The sequence below is a fragment of the Neophocaena asiaeorientalis genome, unplaced genomic scaffold (genome assembly GCF_003031525.2).
Source record: "Neophocaena asiaeorientalis asiaeorientalis breed wild unplaced genomic scaffold, Neophocaena_asiaeorientalis_V1.1 scaffold85, whole genome shotgun sequence".
Lineage (NCBI taxonomy): Eukaryota > Metazoa > Chordata > Mammalia > Artiodactyla > Phocoenidae > Neophocaena > Neophocaena asiaeorientalis.
This window is the reverse complement of record NW_020174301.1, coordinates 3,126,935-3,150,071: the sequence shown is the minus strand read 5'-3', so window position 1 is coordinate 3,150,071 and position 23,137 is coordinate 3,126,935. Positions and strand designations below refer to the sequence as shown.

At 45.9% G+C, this 23,137-nt stretch overlaps 1 protein-coding gene across 1 annotated transcript in view; it reads left to right on the top strand.

Moving 5' to 3' along the window:
* Window positions 1-23,137, top strand: part of LOC112406903 (guanylate cyclase 2G-like) — a 50,098-nt gene that overhangs the window by 14,460 nt on the left and 12,501 nt on the right. Inside the window, 13 exon segments of the mRNA XM_024755925.1 lie at window positions 708-812; window positions 815-895; window positions 2,411-2,555; window positions 8,075-8,210; window positions 9,300-9,397; window positions 10,112-10,275; window positions 12,381-12,518; window positions 13,092-13,124; window positions 13,126-13,176; window positions 13,806-13,910; window positions 14,645-14,716; window positions 20,884-21,096; window positions 22,658-22,796. Of these exon segments, the coding sequence (XP_024611693.1) occupies window positions 708-812; window positions 815-895; window positions 2,411-2,555; window positions 8,075-8,210; window positions 9,300-9,397; window positions 10,112-10,275; window positions 12,381-12,518; window positions 13,092-13,124; window positions 13,126-13,176; window positions 13,806-13,910; window positions 14,645-14,716; window positions 20,884-21,096; window positions 22,658-22,796 (1,480 nt within the window).

Genomic DNA, 23,137 nt, shown 5'->3' with positions numbered 1-23,137 from the left:
TTGGGGAAGATCTTACCGTCTTTCACATATATACACACAATGAGTGGGTGTTACTTTCATAATAATAATAATAATAATGTAGGTAATAATGATAATAGCAAACGACTTAAGCCACAAGCAGAAATTTGAGAATCGACAGTTGTTAAGTTTTTCAAGTTTTTGCTGCCCATTGTTAAAAGGTAAGCTTTCTGCATATTAGTTGCTCGATGCCCCAAGTAATCTTTTCTTATTTATTGATTGATTTTTTTGGCTTCCTTCCCACTGCTTCAAAGCTAACTAGAAAACATAAACTTTACATGGCAAGTCTTCCAGAGCCATTGTGTTTCCAAGGATTAGAATAAAAATTCACACTTGATGTTGGGGACTTCCCTGGTGGCACAGTGGTTAAGAATCTGCCTGCCGTTGCTGGGGTCATGGGTTCGATCCCTGGTCCAGGAAGATCCCACATGCCGCGGAACAACTAAGCCCAGGCACCGCAACTACTGAAGCCCGCAGGCCTAGAGCCCATGCTCCACAACAAGAGAAGCCACCGCAATGAGAAGCCCGTGCACAGCAACGAAGAGTAGCCCCCGCTCATGGCAACTAGAGGAAGCCGGCACGTGGCAATGAAGACCCAACGTAGCCAAAAATAAATAAATAAAGTTGATGTTGACTGTTGCTTAGGGTATTTCCTACAGAATGGCTACATTTATTTCTTTATTTTTCAGGACAGTTTTTGGAAGGAGGTATTGACAAACCAGAAGGTGATGCAGTTTCCCTCGGTCTACAGGTCAGTGATTCTCATATAGCCCTCAGCTCCTCGCAAGAAGGCCCTGGAGATGAAGGCTTCCGAGAGCTGGTCCTCCGAAGCCTGCGGGGGCCGCCCTTCCACGGCCCCCTCCACATGCTGGAGCAGGTCTGATGGGCGTCTTCCTACACAGGTCCCTCCTCCCTTCCTTGAGAATATCTGTGTTTCGCCACTCCCCAGGCTCCTAACACAGACACAGACACACACACACACACACACACACACACACACATGCACGCACACACACACACTTCCTCATCTTCCACAGCCCCAAATAAACAGTGGCCCGATGAGATCTTGTGAAATCTGCACCCCAGGTCCACACAGAGGACAGAGGTTACTAGATGAGTGGTCGGTTGGCCTTTGGAGTCAGAGTCCTGGGCTTCCATCCTAATTCTGCTGTTTACTACCTACGGGACATTGAGGTGAATTGTTTAACCTCCCTACACCTCAGTCTCTTCACCCAAAACTGGGACTGATAATGACATCTGCCTTCCAGACTGTGGTCTTGAGTATCTAATGACATAGTACATGGAAGTACTATGAACAGATAGTTCAGAAGAGATAACAGTGGGCGCTCAGACCATGACAGTCTCCTTTCCCAGCAGGAGGCCATGACCAGGAACCAGAATGGAGTAGTCAGAGATGTGGAGCTAGGGCAGGTCAAGGCAAGCAGATGTTCTGAGAAGGCAGCCGGGAGAGAGCCTATCAGCCAGTGGTAGTTCCAGTATGTGTGGGATGATGGGGCAAAATGTCTGATTAACTAGACCATTGGCCAGATCTGGAGCTCCTGCCACAGCAGGGCCAAGCTGAGCCTGAAGGCGATGAGGAGCTACTGATGACAAGGGTTCCATTAGGAATGAGGCAGCTGATTGTGGATCCCAACACACAAGGAAAGATGGTGGATCAATGAATATTTGGGGAGTCATCTCCTAAGTGTCAGCTCTGTACCTGGTTCTATGGGGAGAACAGTGCCTAGCGCCTAGTAGGCACATGCATTTTTGTTGACTAAATGAAGTATTGAAGACCTACTATGTGCCAGTTAGTACAATAGATACTATACCTATTCTGCCTCATTTAACTATCCTTATACTCACCACAATAGTAGCTTTATCTGCATGTTATAAATGAATGAACCGAGATTCAGAGAGGTTCTGGAACTTACCCCAAGTCTCACAGTAAGTACCAGGGCCAGCCTGACTCCAAGATCCACCCTCTTTCAATTAAACCATATTCCTTCCTGCCTATGGCCTAAAAAGCTGTTCACAACCCGAAAGATCACGCAATCTAATTGAGAAAACAAGGCCTAAAGAGGAAAAGTGCAGTTGTGATACCTAGGTATACCAGCACAGGCCAGGATACGTGGAGGGTCCTCCTTTCTCTGTGGAATAATGGAGAACGTGTGCTATGTTACACTGTTAAGAGGATGGAGAAAGCTTGCTTCTAACTGAGCCCGGACTGTGATGTAGCAGGCCATGGGCTTTTTTTTTTTTTAATCTTTTTAGAAATTAATTAATTTTTATTGATGGAGAAATCAAGAGCTTCACAGACAAGTAAAAGCTAAGAGAGTTCAGTACCACCATGGGCCTGTTTTCTACCTGGCCTTTGCTTCCCTCATCCAAGGTGAGCCGTTACCCTGCTTACATTCACGATGCAGTTCTGCTGTATGCTAAGGCCGTGAAGGAGATGATAACGGCCAGAAGGGATTTCTGGGATGGGCGGCAGCTCGTCATCACTCTGAAAGGCTCCAATCAGACTGCTTTGCAGGGTAAGTGTCTTGACTGTGGTAGGTTTGCCGAACTCAGGCCAGCTGAGTCCGTGGCGCTTGGCGTTGTTGGGCGTGTGATTACAGAATTCTGCTTTCTCACGGAGATTCCGGCCTCTGGGAAGTGTTGTTGAGGTTAAAGCTCCCAGCGGCCACCGTTTGCTCTTTCTGCTCTGTCCAGAAGGCTGCCCAGACCAGGTAGGGGGCCTCTGCGGTCCCTTCCCACCCCTGAAAAGTCTTTCCCACAGCTCCTTTCAAATCGAACCCATCAAGAATAAAACTCAAGAGGATGGGACCCTCCTCCTGGTATCACTCCCATGATCCTCCACAACCTGCATCCTCTCTGATGCGGTGCCTGTCTGAATCATGACCATCAGCCTCTAAGGATGGGGCCAATCCTATTTTACTTTCCTTGCAGGTGTGAGGATAGGCTTGGAAGTGAACTGTTTTGAAATCGCCCTGGGAGCTGGCCAATGGCTGTCATCTTGGTCTACTCCAGCTTTTTATTTTGTGAGACAGAGATAATACATACTGCCATATCTAATAATAGTAACCAGCATCTATTGAGGGCTTACCTTATATCAAGCTGGGTGCCAAGAGCTTCTGTGCACTATTTCATTTAATCCTCACACCACCGATGAGGTAGTGCTATTACTATCCATAATATACTACACAGGTGAGTAACCCCAGGGTAGAAAAGTTACATACTTGCCCGTGGTCACAAAGTTACAAGATGGTGGAGACTGAATTCAACATAAGGTCTGTTTTTATCTCCAGGGCTCATGTTCTTTACTGTTGTGTAACACCAGGGAGTAATTAAAATATTGGGTTGGCCAAAATGTGCCTTTGGTTTTGTTTTATTTTGTTTTGTTTTTCAGATTCTATTCACTTTATTAATTAAAAAAATTTTTTTTTGGCCGTGCTGCACTGTATGACGGATCTTAGGCATAGACAGGAGGTGTTGATGTACTGGTGAAGAGAGGAAGGGGACTTCCTGTGGAAATTCCTACACACACACACACACCACTGTAGCCCTCTGCAGGTGGTCAGGCTTTTTGTGCTTGTCCTTTGCTTGCTAGCAAATGTCTTAAATGCTCTGGTGGGTGGCCCGTAGATTGCTCGGGTATGGGGAGATTCAGGGAAGTGGCTGGGCAGAGAGAAGTGGAATTTGCTGGAAGGAGAAGTCAGTGGCTTTTTATAAACAAACTCAGCCATGGCAAAGTAGGCAGGTGGCCAATTGTTGCAGGTAGAGGTTTAGTAATGCAAATTGTCCGAGCACTCAGCAGATGCCTTCTTGCGATGTTTCCGATTATCTCTGCCTTATTATGTTGATGCCATATCTTTTATTACAGTGTTCTGTGCATAGTACTTTGATTACTTTGCCACTTTCATTGTGTTCAACCCTTTTTTCGTAACTTTGTTCATTATTTATTTATTTATCACTCTGTATGACAGACTCTAGGTCTATCCACTTCATTACAAATATCTCAATTTCGTTTCTTTTTATGGCTGAGTAATATTCCATTGTGTATATATGTGCCACATCTTCTTTATAGATTCATCCGATGATGGACACTTAGGTTGCTTCCATCTCTGGGCCATTGTAAATAGAGCTGCAATGAACATTTTGGTACATGACTCTTTTTGAATTATGGTTTTCTCAGGGTATATGCCCAGTAGTGGGATTGCTGGGTCATATGGTAGTTCTATTTGTAGTTTTTTAAGGAACCTCCATACTGTTCTCCACAGTGGCTGTACCAATTCTCATTCCCACCAGCAGTGCTAGAGGGTTCCCTTTTCTCCACACCCTCTCCAGCATTTATTGTTTCTAGATTTTTTGATGATGGCCATTCTGACTGGTGTGAGATGAGATCTCATTGTAGTTTTGATTTGCATTTCTCTACAAAATGTGCCTTTGGTTTTTAAGTAAAAATAAATGACACATTTTTCATTTTCACCAAGAACTTTACTGAACAACGTGTTCACCCTTTTGTTCCACTACCTTCTACCATTTTTCAGGCAACTTCATAGTTCCATCTTCCCAAAACTTTTAATCTTTTTGAGCAAAGAACTTTTCCAGGTGCTCTTACAGTCTTCCAGGGAATTGAAATTTTTACCATTAAGGGAATTTTGTAAAGACCGAAATAAATGGAAATCTGAAGGTGCAATGTCTGGTGAATTCAGCGGATGAATCAGAACTTCCCAGGCAAGCTGTAACAGTTTTTGCCTGGTCATCAAGTAAACAAGTGGTCTTGTGTTATCTTGATGGCAGATTATGTGTTTTCTGTTGACTAATTCTGGACGCTTTTCGTCGAGTGCCGCTTTCAGCTGGTCTAATTGGGAGTGGTACTTGTTGGAATTAATCGTTTGGTTTTCCGGACGGAGCTCATAATAATGGACTCTCTTCCAATCCCACCATACACACAACATCACCTTCTTTGGATGAAGACTGGCCTTTGGTGTGGTTGGTGGTGGTTTATTTCACTTGCCCCACGATCTCTTCCGTTGCACATTACTGTACAGTATCCACTTTTCATCGCCCATCACAATTTGTTTTAAAAACCGAACATTTTCTTTACGTTTAAGTAGAGAATTGCATGCGGAAATAAGGTCAAGAAGTTTTTTTCGCTTAACTTATGTGGAACCCAAACATCAAAGTATTAAGGGAATTTTGTAAAGACCGAAATAAATGGAAATCTGAAGGTGCAATGTCTGGTGAATTCAGCGGATGAATCAGAACTTCCCAGGCAAGCTGTAACAGTTTTTGCCTGGTCATCAAGTAAACAAGTGGTCTTGTGTTATCTTGATGGCAGATTATGTGTTTTCTGTTGACTAATTCTGGACGCTTTTCGTCGAGTGCCGCTTTCAGCTGGTCTAATTGGGAGTGGTACTTGTTGGAATTAATCGTTTGGTTTTCCGGACGGAGCTCATAATAATGGACTCTCTTCCAATCCCACCATACACACAACATCACCTTCTTTGGATGAAGACTGGCCTTTGGTGTGGTTGGTGGTGGTTTATTTCACTTGCCCCACGATCTCTTCCGTTGCACATTACTGTACAGTATCCACTTTTCATCGCCCATCACAATTTGTTTTAAAAACCGAACATTTTCTTTACGTTTAAGTAGAGAATTGCATGCGGAAATAAGGTCAAGAAGTTTTTTTCGCTTAACTTATGTGGAACCCAAACATCAAAGTGATGAACATAACCAAGCTGGTGCAAATGATTTTCAGTGCTCGATTGGGATATTCTGAGTATGTTGGCTCTCTCCCGCGTGGTATAACATTGATTTAACATCTCGATTTGATCTCTATCAATTTCAGCTGGTCTACCCGACGACCGTGGACCATCGTCCAGAGAGAAAGCTCCAGGACGAAATTTTTTTTTTTTAAATAAATTTATTTTGGACTGTGTTGGGTCTTCGTTGCTGCACGCGGGCTTTCTCTAGTTGTGGAAAGCAGGGGCTACTCTTTGTTTCGGTGCGCGGGCTTCTCATTGCGGTGGCTTCTCTTGTTGCGGAGCACGGGCTCTAGGTGCACGGGCTTCAGTAATTGTGGCTCAAGGGCTCAGTAGTTTTGGCTCACAGGCTCTAGAGCGCAGGCTCAGTAGTTGTGGTGCGTGGGCTTAGTTGCTCCGCGGCATGTGGGATCTTCCCGGACCAGGGCTCGAACCTGTGTCCCCTGCATTGGCAGGTGGATTCTTAACCACTGCGCCACCAGGGAAGTCCCTCCAGCACAAAACTTCACAAACCACTTTTGACACTTTCGATCAGTCACAGCTCCTTCTCCATACACTGCACAGATCTTTTTTTTTATGTTTCTGGAAGTCCCTCCAGCACAAAACTTCACAAACCACTTTTGACACTTTCGATCAGTCACAGCTCCTTCTCCATACACTGCACAGATCTTTTTTTTTGTTTCAGTTGCGTTTTTATCTTTCTTGAAATAATAAAGCATAATATGCCAAAAATGTTGCTTTTTTCCCATCTTCAATATGCAAATGGCTACATAAAAATTCACCAATTTTGATGTCTTTTTCTAAATGAACGCTGCTATGACAGCTGTCACATACAATCTAACAAAATTGTTTCGAATGAAGTTAAAGACAACTAAGTGCTACTAGAGTCATCTTACGGAAAAAAGCAAATGAACGTTTTGGCTAATCCAATATATGAAGTGCTTGGCACATAGTATGTGCTCATTAAATGGCAGCTAGTTATCTTTTCTTTGGCTTATCATTCCCTTAATAAATTAAGACTTAAACTTCATCCTAAATTTTCAAAAGGACAGCCAAGTCCTGCTCTTTGGGGCATTCATAGATTCAGTTTACAATGACCCCATCCACACCTTTTCCAAGTGGAAATATTAACTTGCTTCCCTTTCTTCTTTTCTTCCTGACCCTGAAGCATTTGCTTTAATAAAGGGGATGAAGTGGGAGGAGTCTGTCTTCCTGCTCTCAGTTTAATCCCCTCTGTCAGATCAGTTTATTTCCTGGTTCAATGCTGGTTGTTGCATTCGCTGCAGCCCTTTCCCTGTGCAGACCTTGGGAGGGAGCCGTGCTCAAGCCCCACATTCAGGATGCCGGCAAGTGGGCACAGCAAGGCAGCGAGGGCTGTGGGAAGACCACGAACTTGGGTCCCAACAGACCTGTGTCTTCCTGGCTCTGGAAACTCCAAGGGGTCTGTGCCTCCAAGCCCTGCTCGCTTATTAGGAGTGGATGATGGTGCCTCCTCTGTGGGGTCAACCGGGACTAGATGTGTGAAATCACTACCGCCCTCAGTGCTGGGCACATAGCAGAAGCTTGTGAATGTTAATGTTTTGTCCTGTCCCCAGTGGGAACAAATCATAAGTCCTAGATCAGGCCTTGGGTCCTAGTTTGGGGTGTGGGACTGCTGTACTTTACTCCTCTGGGATCTCTGATGTGTCCTTTGTGTGGGGGGCAGGGCACATCCTCAGCAAGAACAAGGAATGCACCTGGGCCAGGTCTAAGCACAATGCCTGAGCACGAACCAAAACCGGGAAGGAAGGGCCGTGCTGAGAACAAAGCTTGCAAACTCGTGTCCCAGGGTCTGGCAGCGTGGAGAACGTGGGGGGATAGGATGGTAGCGGCTGGGAGGAGGCAGCGTCCCCAGCCCCAGCCAACCACTGCCATGTCATTCGGCCTCCATTGGTCATAGCTGATTGTTTGGGAAGCATAAATCTTGGGTTTTATGTGAAATTAGTTGGAAAGTGCTTAATATATATATATTTTTTTAATGCTGGATGGTCCTCCCCAGCATAGGCCTAACAGAACCAAGTGGCCCTTGAGTCCCACCAGGGTACCACCTCTGAACTATCTTCTTTTTTTCCCACTCTCCTTCTTGACTGCATCTTAGATTCCCTGAAAGGGCAAAAGACTCATGGGTGGCTTTCAGCAACTGCTGGGGAGGGCATTCCTCTGATATGACTCGGCAGGCTGGCATTTTGAGCCCCAAGCTCCTCTATGTTCCCTTTACTGTGTGCAAGTGTCTCTCTTTCCAGGAATCACTGGCCCCATGTTTGTGGACTCCCAGGGAGAAAGACGCATGGATTACTGGGTCTATGCCCTACAGAAATCCTCAAATGGGTCCCTCTTTCTTCCTTTTCTTCATTATGACAGCTATCAGGAAGACATCAGGTGTGGCAGGGCCTTGCCCAAGCTTAGCTCATGCTACAGGAAGAGGCCTGGGAGGAGAGGAAGGGCCAGTGGTTCTGCTAGGAGGCCAGCTGGGGGTTCCAGCTCCTATAATCAAGTTGTCTGCTGCTCTCTGAACTCATAAAGATGGACTTTGGGCCTTCAACGTGGTCTTGCCCTTGACTGTGGGTGTGGCTCAGCCACTTCAGGTTCCACTTATAACACGGCATCCCTACCTGCACCTCCATGTGGGCCTGGGCCTCCTCATATGCTCCAGCTGGGCAGGTCCCACAGCCCCAGTGTCTCAGGGAGAGGCCCTGGCCCTGGGCGATGATGGAGCACAGCGCCTCCTACAGGGTCAGGTTCACAGTCGGTGAAACCAACTCATGCAGACAGCCAGGGGGACACCAGGACCTGGATGCTGTCCTGGGCTCACAGTATCCAGAAATCCCTTGGGAAAAAAAAATCTCTGTTTCTGTTCTCTCAGCTATAAACCAATGAGCAACTACATGAGAACATAAAACTTAATTCAATTTCTACTTGCCCCCCACTGCCATCACCCACAATTCAGATTTGACTTGACACTTTTCTCTCCCCTACTCTTATGGAATTTTAATGTCCCCGAATGGGTTGGCCCAAGAAATAAAACAACCATGGCCAGCTAGGTTCTCTGTATTGTAGGAACAGGCATTCTCCAGGCAGGGGTGACATTTTGGTCTGTAAAGTGTCAAGATGCTCAATAACAAGATTTGTCTGTATCAAACATGGGAGGAAACTCCAGTAACATTAGAGAATTGACACTTCATCTTTTAAATCAGAAGTGACATGGTTTAAAACAAAAGATCGAGTCAGTTATTCTACCTAGCAAAAAGATATTGCTCTCTCATGAATTATATTACCTGTAGGCTGGGTTTGAAGAATCTTGGTGAGGTGGGAAAACTGGATGGGTCAGCAGCTGTTTGAATGAAGAAACCAAGGCCTGCTTTTTGCAAATGGCATGTGTGTTTCAGTTGCCCCTGCTATACCTGAGGTAGAGACAAGTTGAATAAATCAAGTTGGCACTGACCTTTAATTGTCTTCTTTTTTTTTAAGACCCATGGGGAATTTCTCCACGGTTCCCTTCCTGAAGACAGACGTGGCTGTGGATTTTCCAATGAGCTCTGTGAAACTGAGCCTGCTTTTGCAGATCAGTGTGGCCACCTGGAGAAGGCAGCAGGAAAGGACTCTTTACAACAGGGCTTCTCAGCAGTGGCAACAGCATTGATGTTTAGGACGAGATCATCTTTGTGTGTAAGGGGCTGTCCTGTGCCTTGTAGGAGGCCTAGCAGCATCCCTAGCCTCCACCTCCACCCACTAGATGCCAGCAGCAACCTTTAGCTCTAACAGCCCCACATGTCTCCAGACATTGCCAAATATCCCCTGGAGAGGCAACGTCATGGCCTCCCCTGTTAAGAACCTCTGCCCTGGGGAAACCTGGCTCCTGAGATTTGAGTCTCAGGAATTCCATTTCTATGGAGGTAGAGTCTGGACAAGGGAGTGTTGCCTGGTGGTTAGGAGCCCAGGCCTGGAATGAGGTGGATCACAACTGAGAACAAGTGTAAGGAGAGCACATAGTAAATGTTGAATGAAAGGTGGTGATGGTCTTAGAAGTCATCCTTTTTTTCTCTACAAGGGACGTTTCTATATAAGGAGGAGGTGAGTGCAGTTGCCGCGGGAACCAGAGGGGTGTGGGAAGACCACGCACTTGGGGCCCAATAGGATTCCTGGAAAAGACGGGTCTGAGTGGACGCTGTGTGCCCTAACTTGGACCCGTGCCTGGGCAGGTTTTGAGCCATCTGTTTGGCAGGGCCGGGATGTGCTCACTTGTGCTCTTAGGTGGGCCTGAGTAATGATATGCCCTCCAGGTGTGACTGCTGTGATTTTCACCGTAACCCTCCTGATTACCAACCTCGGAGCTGTCATCATAGGTCTGATTTTAAGGACACAGAGGGAAAAACTACAGAGGCAAAATAAAGGTCTTTGGTGGCAAATCAATTATGATGACATCACCATTCTGTCCCAGAACAAGGTGAGGCCACGCCTGGCCCTAACATCCACCTTCCTGCTCACTGCTGGTGATTCGTGGAAGCGACCTGATCTAGGAGCTTGTGAGGGCGGAGGCTGACACATTTATAAAGTGAGCTCTTAATGGAGAGTCTTAGGCCCTGAGTTCTGGTTCTAGAACTACCACTTTTTTGCTGGGAACATAATTTCTGAGCCTCAGTTTCTAAATACTTAAAAATGATCAGATGGCTTCTAAAGTTCCCTTCAGCCCTGGTCCCTGGTGGGTAGAAGAACCCATACATCCTGTTCAAATATTAAAGCTGTCTCCTGGGGAGCATTTAGTTATTTTCAAAACCGCATTAACCCCTTTAAACTACTGATAACTAAGACAATATAATTCATTTGCTCAGCACACACGTGTTGCCTGTCTACTGCAGGCCAAGCAGAGTGCAAGGCACGCCACAAATGGATGCCTTCTGAGGGAAGTAAGTGCTCTGGGAGGTGTCTACAAGCTGAGGCAGAAACCCCGCAGGTAGAGGGATTGAATGTCACAGCATCATGAAGGCTTCAGAGAAGAGGTGACATCTGGGGAGAGTGGGTTTGCTGGTGACATCTGGGGAGAGTGGGTTCGCTAGTGGTGACCAGGAGAGAAGTAACGCAGGGTATGCTGAGGGCTTCTCAGGGCTGTGAAGCTGGGCACACATTTAATAAGCATGACATTATTTGATAAGTATATAACAGTTACATAATTCCAGAAAATATAGCCATGACTATTTTTATGCATATCTTAAGCTTGAAGTTCTGAAGTCTCTTTTCTTTCTTTCCTTTTTTGTTCTGCTTTTGTTGTTGATATAATCTTTGCAAGCATATATTGATTATTCTGGAATACTTACTGCCTTCCCAGAAAGGTTAGTGAGAATTGTTCTTTAGAGTAGAAAGATAGACCCAAGTTTCTATACTTTAATAAGAGCTCTTTGTTCCTGGGAGGGGAGGTGGAGGGAGGGGGTGAATTTTGCTTTCATCTCAAGTGATTAAAAACCCACAACTGAAATACATTTTACGTCAAAGATCAAGAATTTTAGAATTTCATATAGTACTTGTTCAGGAATCCATGTTACTCATGATATCCAGAGAATAACAAGATATGCAGATCAACCACTGAATCAGAATTTATGTTTTTGAACAAATGTGTGAATCTTAAATATCTCAAAGCGAAAGAAAAGTGTTCTAGAATGTTGTTGCTGGTTAGAAAGCACTCAGGTTAGACCAAGGTATACAGGTTTGTTCTAACGACATTTAGGTTCATTATGAAAGTAAGGAAAGCACGATGGGTCAAAAATCAAACATTCTTCTCACGTTACGTGTATTTTGTTTCCGTTATATTGGCTTTATTTTCAAAATTGTAGTTTATAGTATGTTTCCTTTTATTGGTATCTTTGCATATACTATTCACTGAATAAGTGAATTATGACTTTCAAGAAAAAAAGGTGACTTGGCAGGTACCAAGTCAAGAAGGCTTCAACATGCTATGACCAGGAGATTGGGGTTCGTTTGTAAATTATTTTTCAAGTGTCCCTGGGGATTCTGGGGCTCACTGGTCTGGCCTTGGGTGAATGATGGAATGCGGTAGAGGTGGTGGGGAGGAATTCTGAGCCTTCCTCTTCAACTACAGCAGCTCTGCCTTGAGCTATTGTTTTCTACATTAGGCTTCCGAGTAAGACTCTTCTAGAAAAACAGGGCTCCTCTGTTTAAAATATATTCTCTAGGTGCTGGGGAGGCACTGGGAGTGAGTGCTACACAGAGAGTTCACTTCCTTAGATGCTCATTGAGGAAAATGACTGTGTCATCAGGTCACACATCTAGTTAAGGGCCAAAGCCAGCACTTGAATTTGGGTAGCCTGACCCCAGAGTCTTAACCACGACATTGTGATGTTGGCACAGACACGAGAGTGGTGCGGGTAGCAGTTCAGCACTCACACTTTGGGTTAGAGAAATCAGGGTTTGAGTCCTGACTCTCATTTACTAACTGCTATTAACCTTGGCGCTAATTTTCCTCATCTATAAAAGGCATAGTCTCATCAGTACTTGGTCATCCTACTGAGAGCACCTGAATCGTGTCCTGTTTCGCAGCCATCCCAGAGAGGCACACCTGTGTCGAGAGGGAACAACAGTAACTCATCTAGTGTGATGATTTCTGGGGACTTCAGCTCCTTTGTTGAGAACCAGCAGGGCAGAGAGCTATTTTATGCCCCAGTAGGGCTTTACTGGGTAATTCTGAGGGCAGAGTGGCTGCATGCAGATGTTCAGATTCTGGCTGTACTACCTACAGATGTGTGACCTTGAACTAGTTCCCTAACCTCAGGAATCCCATCTGGAAATGGGCTAATCACCCCCCGCCCCCCCACCCCGCCTTGCAGGGCTGCGCTGCCTGTTAAATGAGGTCTGCTGTGTTGAGCCGCCAGCTCGGCTCCTGGACACAGCACGGGGCCACCCGAGGGCTGATCTGAGCAGGGAGGAGCTCCATGATCCCTTCTGTAGATGGGTTTCTTGCCAGTCTTCCTGCCCCTCTTCCTAGATCTTTCTGAGCGTAGCTTTTTCTGGATCAGCCTGGGTTAAGAACATTCCGCTTTGGGAGGTCAGCTCGGTGCTTTGTGACCGCCTGGAGGGGTGGGATAGTGAGCGTGGGAGGGAGGGAGATGCAGGAGGGAAGAGATATGGGAACATATGTATATGTATAACTGATTCACTTTGTTACAAAGCAGAAACTAACACACCATTGTAAAGCAATTATACTCCAATAAAGATGTAAAAAAGAACATTCCGCTTTGTCTCCGGTTCCAGGGAAACCATGTGGCCATCTGTGATGTTGGTGACCCAAGCGTGAGCCTGGGTCAGGAAGTCGTCTGTGCTGCGGGAAATCCGGCTGGTGAGGCCCCCAGCCCTGGGAGTCGGCAAAGCCTTGCTGCCCTCTGCCTTGCCTCTGCCAGCTCCCTGTTCCCACCTGGGGTGCGGGTGGCCTTCACCCCAAAGGACAATGGTGGGAAGCTGCTTCCCTTAACTTGGCCCATGACCCCCACCCGCCAAGAGCCCAGACTTTAGACCTCAGACCGTTATGCCTGACCCAGGCACCTGCATCCTGGGAGCTCTCCTAGCCTGTTCTTTGCCTTTAATTCTTCCTGGCCTTAATTCTGCCTCTTCATTCTTTGTGTCTGTATCTGTCTCCCTCGAAGCTGGTCCTTGCAGAGGAGTCGGGTTCATGGGGTCCACTTCTTCAGTTAATCCCCGTTACTTTGGGGGACTTTGATCATGCCTCTGGTTTATTTGCTGGGGGCAGACTGCCTGGATTTACCTCCCAGCTCTGCCACTGCTAAGTTGTGTGATCTTTAACACATTAATTTATCTTTTGAGCATCAGTTTCCTCATCTGTAAAATGGGAGCAGTCATAGTTCTTATCTCACAGGGTCTTTGTGAAAAATAGCTGAAAGTGTGTAAAGCACACAACATTGTCCCTAGGGCAGAAGACACATTATAATCATAAGCTATTATTATTTTCAGATGTATGAATTAAGGCATGAAAACATTGTTCCCTTCTTTGGTATTTGCACAGAATCACCCAACATCTGCATTGTCACCCAATATTGCAAAAGAGGAAGCCTTAAGGTAAGTAAAATAGTAAATCTTTTTTTTTTTTTTTTTTTTTTGCGGTACACGGGCCTCTCACTGTTGTGCCCTCTCCCGTTGCGGAGCACAGGCTCCAGACGCGCAGGCTCAGTGGCCATGGCTCACGGGCCTAGCCGCTCTGCGGCATGTGGGATCTTCCCAGACCGGGGCACGAACCCGTGTCCCCTGCATCGGCAGGCGAACTCTCAACCACTGCACCACCAGGGAAGTGCAGTAAATCTCACCTCAGGTTTGATTAGTGGCAGCTAATAAAGAAGCTTATAAGTGCTTTTGCCTCTTCATCCAAGAATAGCTCCTCTCTGGTTTAATTTCAAGACCTGAATTATCTTGCTGGGCTGCCTGCAGGGGATGAAATTAGCAGCGCAGTTGCCAAGTGTCTGGTCTCTTTGTTCTGGGAAATTGTCTGAGCTTGGTTTCATCTCCTAAGATGTCATATCTACATCTGAATTTTGTTCCTGGGCCCATCTTTCCCGTGGTATGTGACCACCAGCTTTACGTCAGGAACAAGGAAGTATCTGTAAAACTCAAGACTGCGTAACTTTCTCAATATTGAGTCAGGTTATGGTTTCTTCCAAGAAGCGTTCCGGTTACTAGACTTAGAGTTCTCTGCCTAACGCCATCCAAAGCATTAGAATCAAATCCACCGAACCCGCGAAGATCACTGTGCTTCTGGTTGAGTCACTGTTGATGTTCCAAGTAATTGTGTTTTCTAGGATGTTTTGAGAAACTCAGGCAATGAAATTGATTGGCTATTCAAGCTCTCATTTGCATATGACAGAGTCAACGTGAGTATCACATAAACCCGTGTAAAGAACAAATGCTATTGGTATTTTTGAGGGGACCAAGCTAATGACCTGGGAATGGGTCCTGGTGGGGAAGTCACTCACTCTGACACACGGCAGCAGGACAAGGCTGGTTGTCATCTGTCAATCAACAGTCTGTCCATCAGTCAACATTCCCATCCATCAACTGACAGACTCCTATGGGCAAGACCCTGCCTGGGTGCTGTGAGGGATACGTGGGTGAAATGTAAACTCTGCCCTCCTAGGTTTTAGGGCCGCCAGTGACTCCTTGAATGACTGTGGTAAGTTACTTCCCCTCTCATGGGAACAGCAGATGCGGTGAGCAGCTGGATTTTAGCCCAGGATGAGGAGAGCATCCTCAGAATGCTAGTCCATGCTGATACGGCCCACCCGACTCACTTCCCATGTGTGAAACAGGGATAATAATAGAGCTACCTTATATTTTGTTGTGAGAATAAAGTAAATTAATATACACAAAGTGCTAGAAAGTATCTGAGCTGAAATAAGTACCAAATATATTTTAGCTATTATCGTTATTATTAATATTACTCAGCCTCCACGTAGGTTTAATGGATGAGGTTGGCCTGATTAACATCGAAGGAGTTTTCTTCCTCAAGAATTTGATTGCTCTTTGTGTGTAAGGAGCTGAGTCTTAACGGCCCTGTTAAGCTTTGACTTCCCAGGCCTTAGTGGGAAGCCAGTGTGTTGTTACCAGGAGACGTAAACAAACAGAAACCTCTCTGTGACTGGTTTCTGACGACAACCCTGGGCCACAACTCATTATTTCGGTAAAACTTTATTGAGTGTCTGTTAAGGGTTTGTCATACTCTGGGTACTTTCATATGAAGAGAAGGACTTGTTTCCATCTTTGAACGGCTTAAAGTTAAGCTAGAGAAAAAAAAATTAAAAAGTCATGAAGTGTACATAAGACATTATTTAAGCGGCGGTGGAATGGTTATAAAGTAGGAGGATGTGATTGGCATCTTCTCCTCCTCTGGGCTCCTCTCTCTTTCCCCTCACCCACTTTCCCTCCCTTCCCACCAAGCCCAGGGAAGTGCTCTAGTCTCTGGTGATCTGTCTCCTACCCAATCAAAACAGTTGGCATCATTTATATTGGATGTAAAGAGAAAGCTAGTAAGTTCTCACCATGGTGTGAATGACTAGTAGATTTAGGCTTTTCAGTGGAGGCATTTTGCTTTCAAGAAGAATTGACTCCATATATATGTGTTAGCAAATACTGTATGCTAAAACATATATATATAATCTAAAAAAAAAAAAAGAATCGGTTCTGAAGAACCTAGAGGCAGAAATAAAGATGCAGATGTAGAGAATGGACTTGAGGACAGGGGGAGGGGGAAGGGTAAGCTGGGACGAAGTGAGAGAGTGGCATGGACATATATACGCTAGCAGATATAAAAGAGCTAGTGGGAAGCAGCTGCATAGCACAGGGAGATCAGCTCGGTGCTTTGTGACCACCTAGAGGGGTGGGGTAGGGAGGGTGGGAGGGAGATGCAAGAGGGAGGAGATATGGGGATATATGTATATGTATAGCTGATTCACTTTGTTATACAGCAGAAACTAACACACCATTGTAAAGCAATTATACTCGAATAAAGAAAGAAAAAGAATTGACTCGAAGGATTCTCTGGAGAAATGCTGGGGTGGGTACGAATGACACTTTGAAGAGGAAAATCTCCCTGGTGGTCATCAACTATTCTAGGTCACTGAATCTATCCTCCACTCCACGCCAGGACAGAGGACAGCTTGACATCTTGCTTTGGTAGGCTCGCTATCTCCTGAAATGGAGTGTACACGTTATGGGATCCTGTAAGGAAGCTGCAATATCAACCTTCGCTGAAAGGAGACTAAGAGTAACAGAAGAGGGCTTCCCTGGTGGCGCAGTGGTTGAGAATCTGCCTGCTAATGCAGGGGACATGGGTTCGAGCCCTGGTCTGGGAAGATCCCACATGCCGCGGAGCAGCTAGGCCTGTGAGCCGTGGCCGCTGAGCCTGTGCGTCTGGAGCCTGTGCTCCGCAGCAAGAGAGGCCGCGATAGTGAGAGGCCCGTGACCGCGATGAAGAGTGGCCCCCGCTTGCCACAAGTGGAGAAAGCCCTCATACAGAAATGAAGACCCAACACAGCCAAAAATTTAAAAAAAGAAAAAAAAAGAGTAACAGAAGAGTCACTACAGCATTTTGGAGTTTTGGCATGGATGACTTTGGCGTGAACCCAGGTGCTGGGCCAAGCTCTGTGGGTCAGATTGCGCTTCTGGCCATCACATACCGATCATCAGAACAATTCCTGTCCCGATATCTGTTTGATCAGAACCTCCTCTATACGAGGTATCAGGGAGATTCTGAGATGCCACAGACTTTTCAAAATAGCAAATGTATGTTGATTCAGCACCTAATTGGGTCAAACCCGATTCTGGGCATGGTGGGCACAGAGGAATAAGTCTTATTGTCCCGTCCCCAAGGAATTGAACCCAGTGGGGCCAGCTTGGGAAGGAACTCTGGAGAGTATAATACTCTTCTTGAGTTAGGGAGGGGCCTTTGTTTCTAAGTGAGAGAAGTCTTAATAGATTCAGAGGATGAAGGACAGTCTGGCACGCAAGTCGTGTTGGTGATTTAAACCCTGACTCTGCCATGTACTGATCAGGTGACCTTAACTACCCTGACCCCTAGTGTCCCTGTGTATAAAATAAAGATAACAATAGTACCTGCCTCGTGGGGTGGTTGTGAGGTCTAAGGTATGTAAACTGCTTGGTACCATGTCTACTCCATAACAGGTATCTAGTAAATGTTCATTGTTAGTATTAGTGGGAGTATAGTATCACTATTATCCCAGATAACCCAATTTCTAGTACTAAAAACCACACGCTTTCTTATTTATTCCCCAACAATCTTATGGGGTAAGCCTGCACTGTCCAAATATGGTACCACCAGCCACATGTGACTACTGAACACTGACCATGTGGTTAGTCCAAATTGAGATGTGCTATAAGTATAAAATCCATGACAACTTTTGAAGATTAAAAAAAAAAGGAATGTAAAATATCTCACTCATACTTTCATGTTGATTACATGTTAAAATAAGATTTTTAATACATTAGATTATATAAAATATATTATTAAAAGTAATTTCACCTGTTGAATTAAAAATTAAACATTATACATGTGCTTACATTGTATTTCTATTGGACAGTGCTCTTAATAATTAGCAATTAACTCCGTTGTTAATTTATCCTTACCTCCAATATTAATAGTATGAATTCTTACTCCCTTTTCAAAAAGGGAGAAAAACGAGGTTTAGTGAGGTGAAGTAACCAGCCCAACTGGTAAGAGGCTGATTGGGATTTCCAGCCAGTCTGTCTCCAAAAGCTGAATTCTTTCCTCCCTGGAAGTACCAGAGAGCACAGATATGGGATCCAGAGGTAGGAGTCCTGTGGGCCAGCCTCAACTTTCCAGCAGGAAAATAAACGTAGCTTCAGACACATAGGTAATAGAACTACCAACAGTGTATGAAACCCAGTACATCAATGGTGAGCCTCTAATGGTTCTATTTGTTCTCAGACAACAGAATACATAAAGTCAGACATTTCCATCAAGATAGAAAAATATAATAGAACAAAACAAAGAGATGGGGTTTCCCTGGTGGTGCAGTGGTTGAGAATACACCTGCCGAGGCAGTGGACACGGGTTCGTGCCCCGGTCTGGGAAGATCCCATGTGCCACGGAGCGGCTGGGCCGGTGAACCATGGCTGCTGAGCCTGCGCGTCCGGAGCCTGTGCTCTGCAACAGGAGAGGCCACAACAGTGAGAGGCCCGTGTACCTCAAAAAACCCCACCAAAAAACAAACAAAAAAAACCCCAAAGAGATGTGTGCCATCTCTCGCAGAGGACTACATTCCTAGGATTCCAAGCATCCCAAAACATGTTATTTTTGTCCTAATGGAAGGAGCTCCGTTAATATACCTGGATGTCAGGGGTGGTCAGCAGCGACCGGAATGTAGAATGTCTCATGCCAGGGGTGAGCCTGGCACTAGCAAGGGCAGGGACAGTCGTGTGTGTCAGGGAGGCTTCTGTGGAATGGAAAGGTCTCCGTGAGGTCAGAGAGAACTCTGGCTTGGACACAGGTCTCCCCAGATTTCAAGACCAGACCTCTCAGCCTGTTGGAACCTCGCTGGAAACATTCCAGAGGGAGCCCCACCCAGGCCCTTCCTGTCTGATTAAGTGAGTTGTGTTTCCAAAATGTGATTCAACTTTATCACCTCAAAAAACAAATACGCAGATTGATAAGGGAACACGGCCTCCTGATATTTTAGGGGGTGAGGTGGACATGGTGTACCCACTGTCCTGAATGTTTCCTTATTGCTTTCTGTATTAGCCTGTATTTCTAATGCAACATTAGCTCAGGGTTCTTGCTAAAGCCGACACTGACTCAGCCTGTCGTTACTGCTGGAGGAAGAGGTGAGTCCCAGAGCTGGTGCCCAGGGGGCCCAAGGACCCGGTCTCTGGGTGCAATAGTCCATTCAGGGGCCCTCCTCACATTCCTTCTTGTTGGGTACCGAGGGCCGATGACTTCTCGTAACCACACCGTGTGACTCAAGCTGGACTTGTGGTTCATTTAACCTGGCAGTGGTGCCAGAAGAATAGGTATGCTTCTACCTACCCTCTTCCTCCCCCACTTTCCTCTTACAGTCACCCAGGGCACCAGAAACAGTAAAACTAGTGGTTTAGAAGTGGCTGAGCTTCAAAGGCGACTGGACCTGGGTTTGTCTCCCAGCTCTGTCCCCACTCCCTGGGAGCAGTTTAAAACCCTGAGTTCCTTCATTGTGAGAGATCCCCACCCCCTGCTCTCATCTCCTTGCTAAGTAAGAATCATCACTGCCTTGAGGACGGAGCTCCCTCAGCCAGCCTTCAGATTAAGCCCTCTTCCTCCATTCAGATCACTCACCTCCTCCGCACGCAGGCTTGGTTTGTGCGAGAGGTAATCTGCAGCTAGTATAGGTTCTTATATCTGGGCCCTAGCATTGATACATTCTTTTTAAGCTCCCCAGGTGATTTTAATGTACAGCCAAGGCTGGGAACAATTGACAAGGACAGGTGTTCTCAGACTAAGAAGCATGTGCATCTCCTGGGGATCGGGTTAAAATGCACAGACTGATCCAGTAGGTCTGGGTAGCGCCTGAGATTCTGTATTTCTGCCAAGCTCCCAGGTGATGCTGCTGCTGCTGTTCCCTGGGACATCTTTCAAGTAGCAGGCGTCTAAGGCAGACCCATTTCACTGATGGTGAAATCGAGGCCCCCAGGTGATTTGTTTGAAGACACTGACAGGTAAAGTCTAGACTTGAACACGTCTTCTGACTCTAGAGTTTGTTCTGTCCTCTTTATAAGTAATAGTGCTTCATTACTGCATACAAATAATTGACGTAACCTCTTAAGAACACAGGGAATGACATGAGAATTTTTCAATGTTCCTCATTTCATTGCCTCTCCCTGTGAAGTGCTCAAACAGGACCCTTAAGTGCATGTGATAAATGTAATAGTCTATTATTATAGAACCATTCTATGTAGATAGTAATGGAATATAATCCTCAATATGTAGGTAATAAAATAATATTTTAATCGCATAGTGTTGTTTCTAGATTGTTGATATCCTTTATTATATTCATACAAATTTTTCATTATAAATTGTAGCAGTCTTTACTTTGTGTCAGGCACCATGTCTGGTGGTTCGCATGTATTATTACATTTAATTTCCACAGCCACCCTGAGAGGGATTATCGTCATGTCCGTTTTGACAAGAAGAGTGAGGCTTACAGGGAAAAGTAACCTGCCCTCTACTGTGTGGTAGAGCTGGGATTTGAACCCAGGAGTCTGACCGCGAGGCTACATTTATTTTAAGCTGGCCTTGCGTTTGTGGCTCCAGATGGAGGGGCCAGAAATAGTTTTCTCCTTTTTGGGTGTTCCTGCCCAGGGTGACCCCCTGGGCGAGGGGCTGTGTTAGTGGCTCTTGAACAAATAAACGTGAAGATGGGCATGTCTCCCGCCATGGGTCTGTTTCTGTCCAACTGCTGCTGTGTCTCTGTTTCTTCCAGCAGCGTTGCTGGCACCTGCTCTGATTCATTTGCTCATTTCCACTCTTCAGGGCTTGCTGTTCCTCCACAGGAGCCCACTGGGATCCCTTGGCAACCTGAAGCCTTCCAGCTGCCTGGTGGACAGACGGATGCAGGTGAAGCTGTCAGGATTTGGGCTGAGGGAACTCAAATATGGCCAGACATACAGAAGATACAACGAGAGAACAACGGACCGCTCGGGTAACCGTTGGCAGATCTTGCACCCACTAGCTGTCAGGAGAGGGGTAAAGGGCTCCTTATTCCACCTCTGCTTTCTGAGGCTCACGTGCACGGGTACCTGCAGGTGGGCCTTCCTCTGGGGCTGATGGTATGTGGTTATTCCAGCCACCCAAGGAGATGAGAAAAAAATAACGCCCACGAGTGGCACGAGTCCATGGTGGGGTGTCTGAGTTAGGAGACTAGTTCCCACCCTGGCTTAGCTGGGTGGCCTGAAGTGAGCCACTGCCCTTCTCTTCAGTCCTCTGTGTCTCCTCGCGTCTTCATCCTGTGCTCTCAGCGGAGAAGGCACGACCTGCCAGGCACCTTACAGATAATGAGCTCAGTAGTTCTCCAACCTCTCCGCGCTCTGGTATCACTTTAAAAAATATTCAAGGGGCTGGGTCCCACCCCATGCCAACTGAATCAGAATTTATGAAGAAGGGGTCTGGGCATCGTATTTCATTTATTTGTTTGTTTACTTATTTATTTGGCTACACTGGGTGTTAGTTGCAGCATGCGGACTCTCAGTTGAGGCATGCATGCGGGATCTAGTTCCCTGACCAGGGATCGAACCCGGGCCCCCTGCATTGGGAGCATGGAGTCTTAGCCACTGGACCACCAGGGAAGTCCTCGTATTGTTTTCTAAAAGCCTCTCAAGTGATTCTGATGGGCATCTCAAGATCAGACCCACCGCCCGGAGTCCAACCCTCCTTTACATGTGCGCGAATTGAGACTCTACGACTCTTCCTACTTGTCCAAGTTACTGAACACTCCTGAGTCTCACCTTGCACTGTCCTGGGCCCTGATGAGCCCAGTGCCCTCCGCCTTGACTGCCTGTCTCTGAAGCAGCACACTCCCAGCAGCTTTGCTGTGTGTACATGGGGAGGTTTCTATAATATGGGGGCAGGATGGTATCTTGCAGAGAAAGGCAAAAGGGGGAAATTTTGAAAACCTGCTAGCAGCCACTTCTATCTCCGCATCCCCCAATATATTTTCTGTTCATGATTATAACCTATAATGATATAAACCTATAAACCTCACTGCCAAAGAAATGTAGATTTATAAAATATACAGAATACATCCATCTGTAGAGACAGAATGCAGATCGGTGGTTGGCAGGACATGGGAGGTGGGGGAAATGGGGATACACTGCTTAACGGGCTCAAGGTTTTACTTTGGGGTGTTAGAAATGTTTTGGAACTAGGTAGAGGTGGTGGTTGTACAACATTGCCGGTGTACTAAAGGCCACTGGATTGTTCGCTTTCAAGTGGTTAGTTTTATGTTCTATGAATTGTTAAATCATTTTTTTACTGTAGGCAATATAGAAAGGGAAAAGGAAAAGGAAAGTCACCTGCGACCGCACGGTTGTGAGTTAACTGCTGTTAACATGTCAGGGCAGGAACATCCCGATTATTTCCTCCCTATTCACACACGCAGACCCCCAAGTGTGTGAATATGGAGAAAGTCTAGAACCATCAGGGCTGACTTCTCAGGGGCTGGATGCTTTCACTGCTCCTGTGCTTCCCTGAGAAAAAAAGGAGCGGCTTTTCCAGTTCCACCCGGCAGCTGACATCCTCGGCTTTGCAGAGCTCTGCTGGACGGCTCCCAGAGGTGCCCCTTTCAGACACCCTGAAGGGAGACGTTTACAGCTTTGCCATCCTGATGAGGGAGCTGATCCACCACCAGGACCACGAACATTTTGATGATCTAAACCTGGCACCAGAGGGTAAAGCTGGGAGAGACTCCTTGGCCGGCTTTGGTCATTCGGGCTAGCTTTTAAGTGCTTGTTTTGTTAAATGTTTATTAATTTAGAATCTATTCCATTCTTTTATTTTTAACATTCATATTTTTTTAAATAATTAGAAGACAAATTGCAGTTTGGTTATCAAAAAAATAATAATAATAATAATCAAGAAACTCAGAACTATATAATTTATTCAAGAAGAGCAGCCCAAACAGTTCTGTTAGAAAATGAGTCAGATTGTGTCACTTCTCTACTCAAAATCCTCCCTTGACTTCCCATTTGGGGAGTGAAAACTAAGTCCTTACAATAGCCTGGAAGATCAC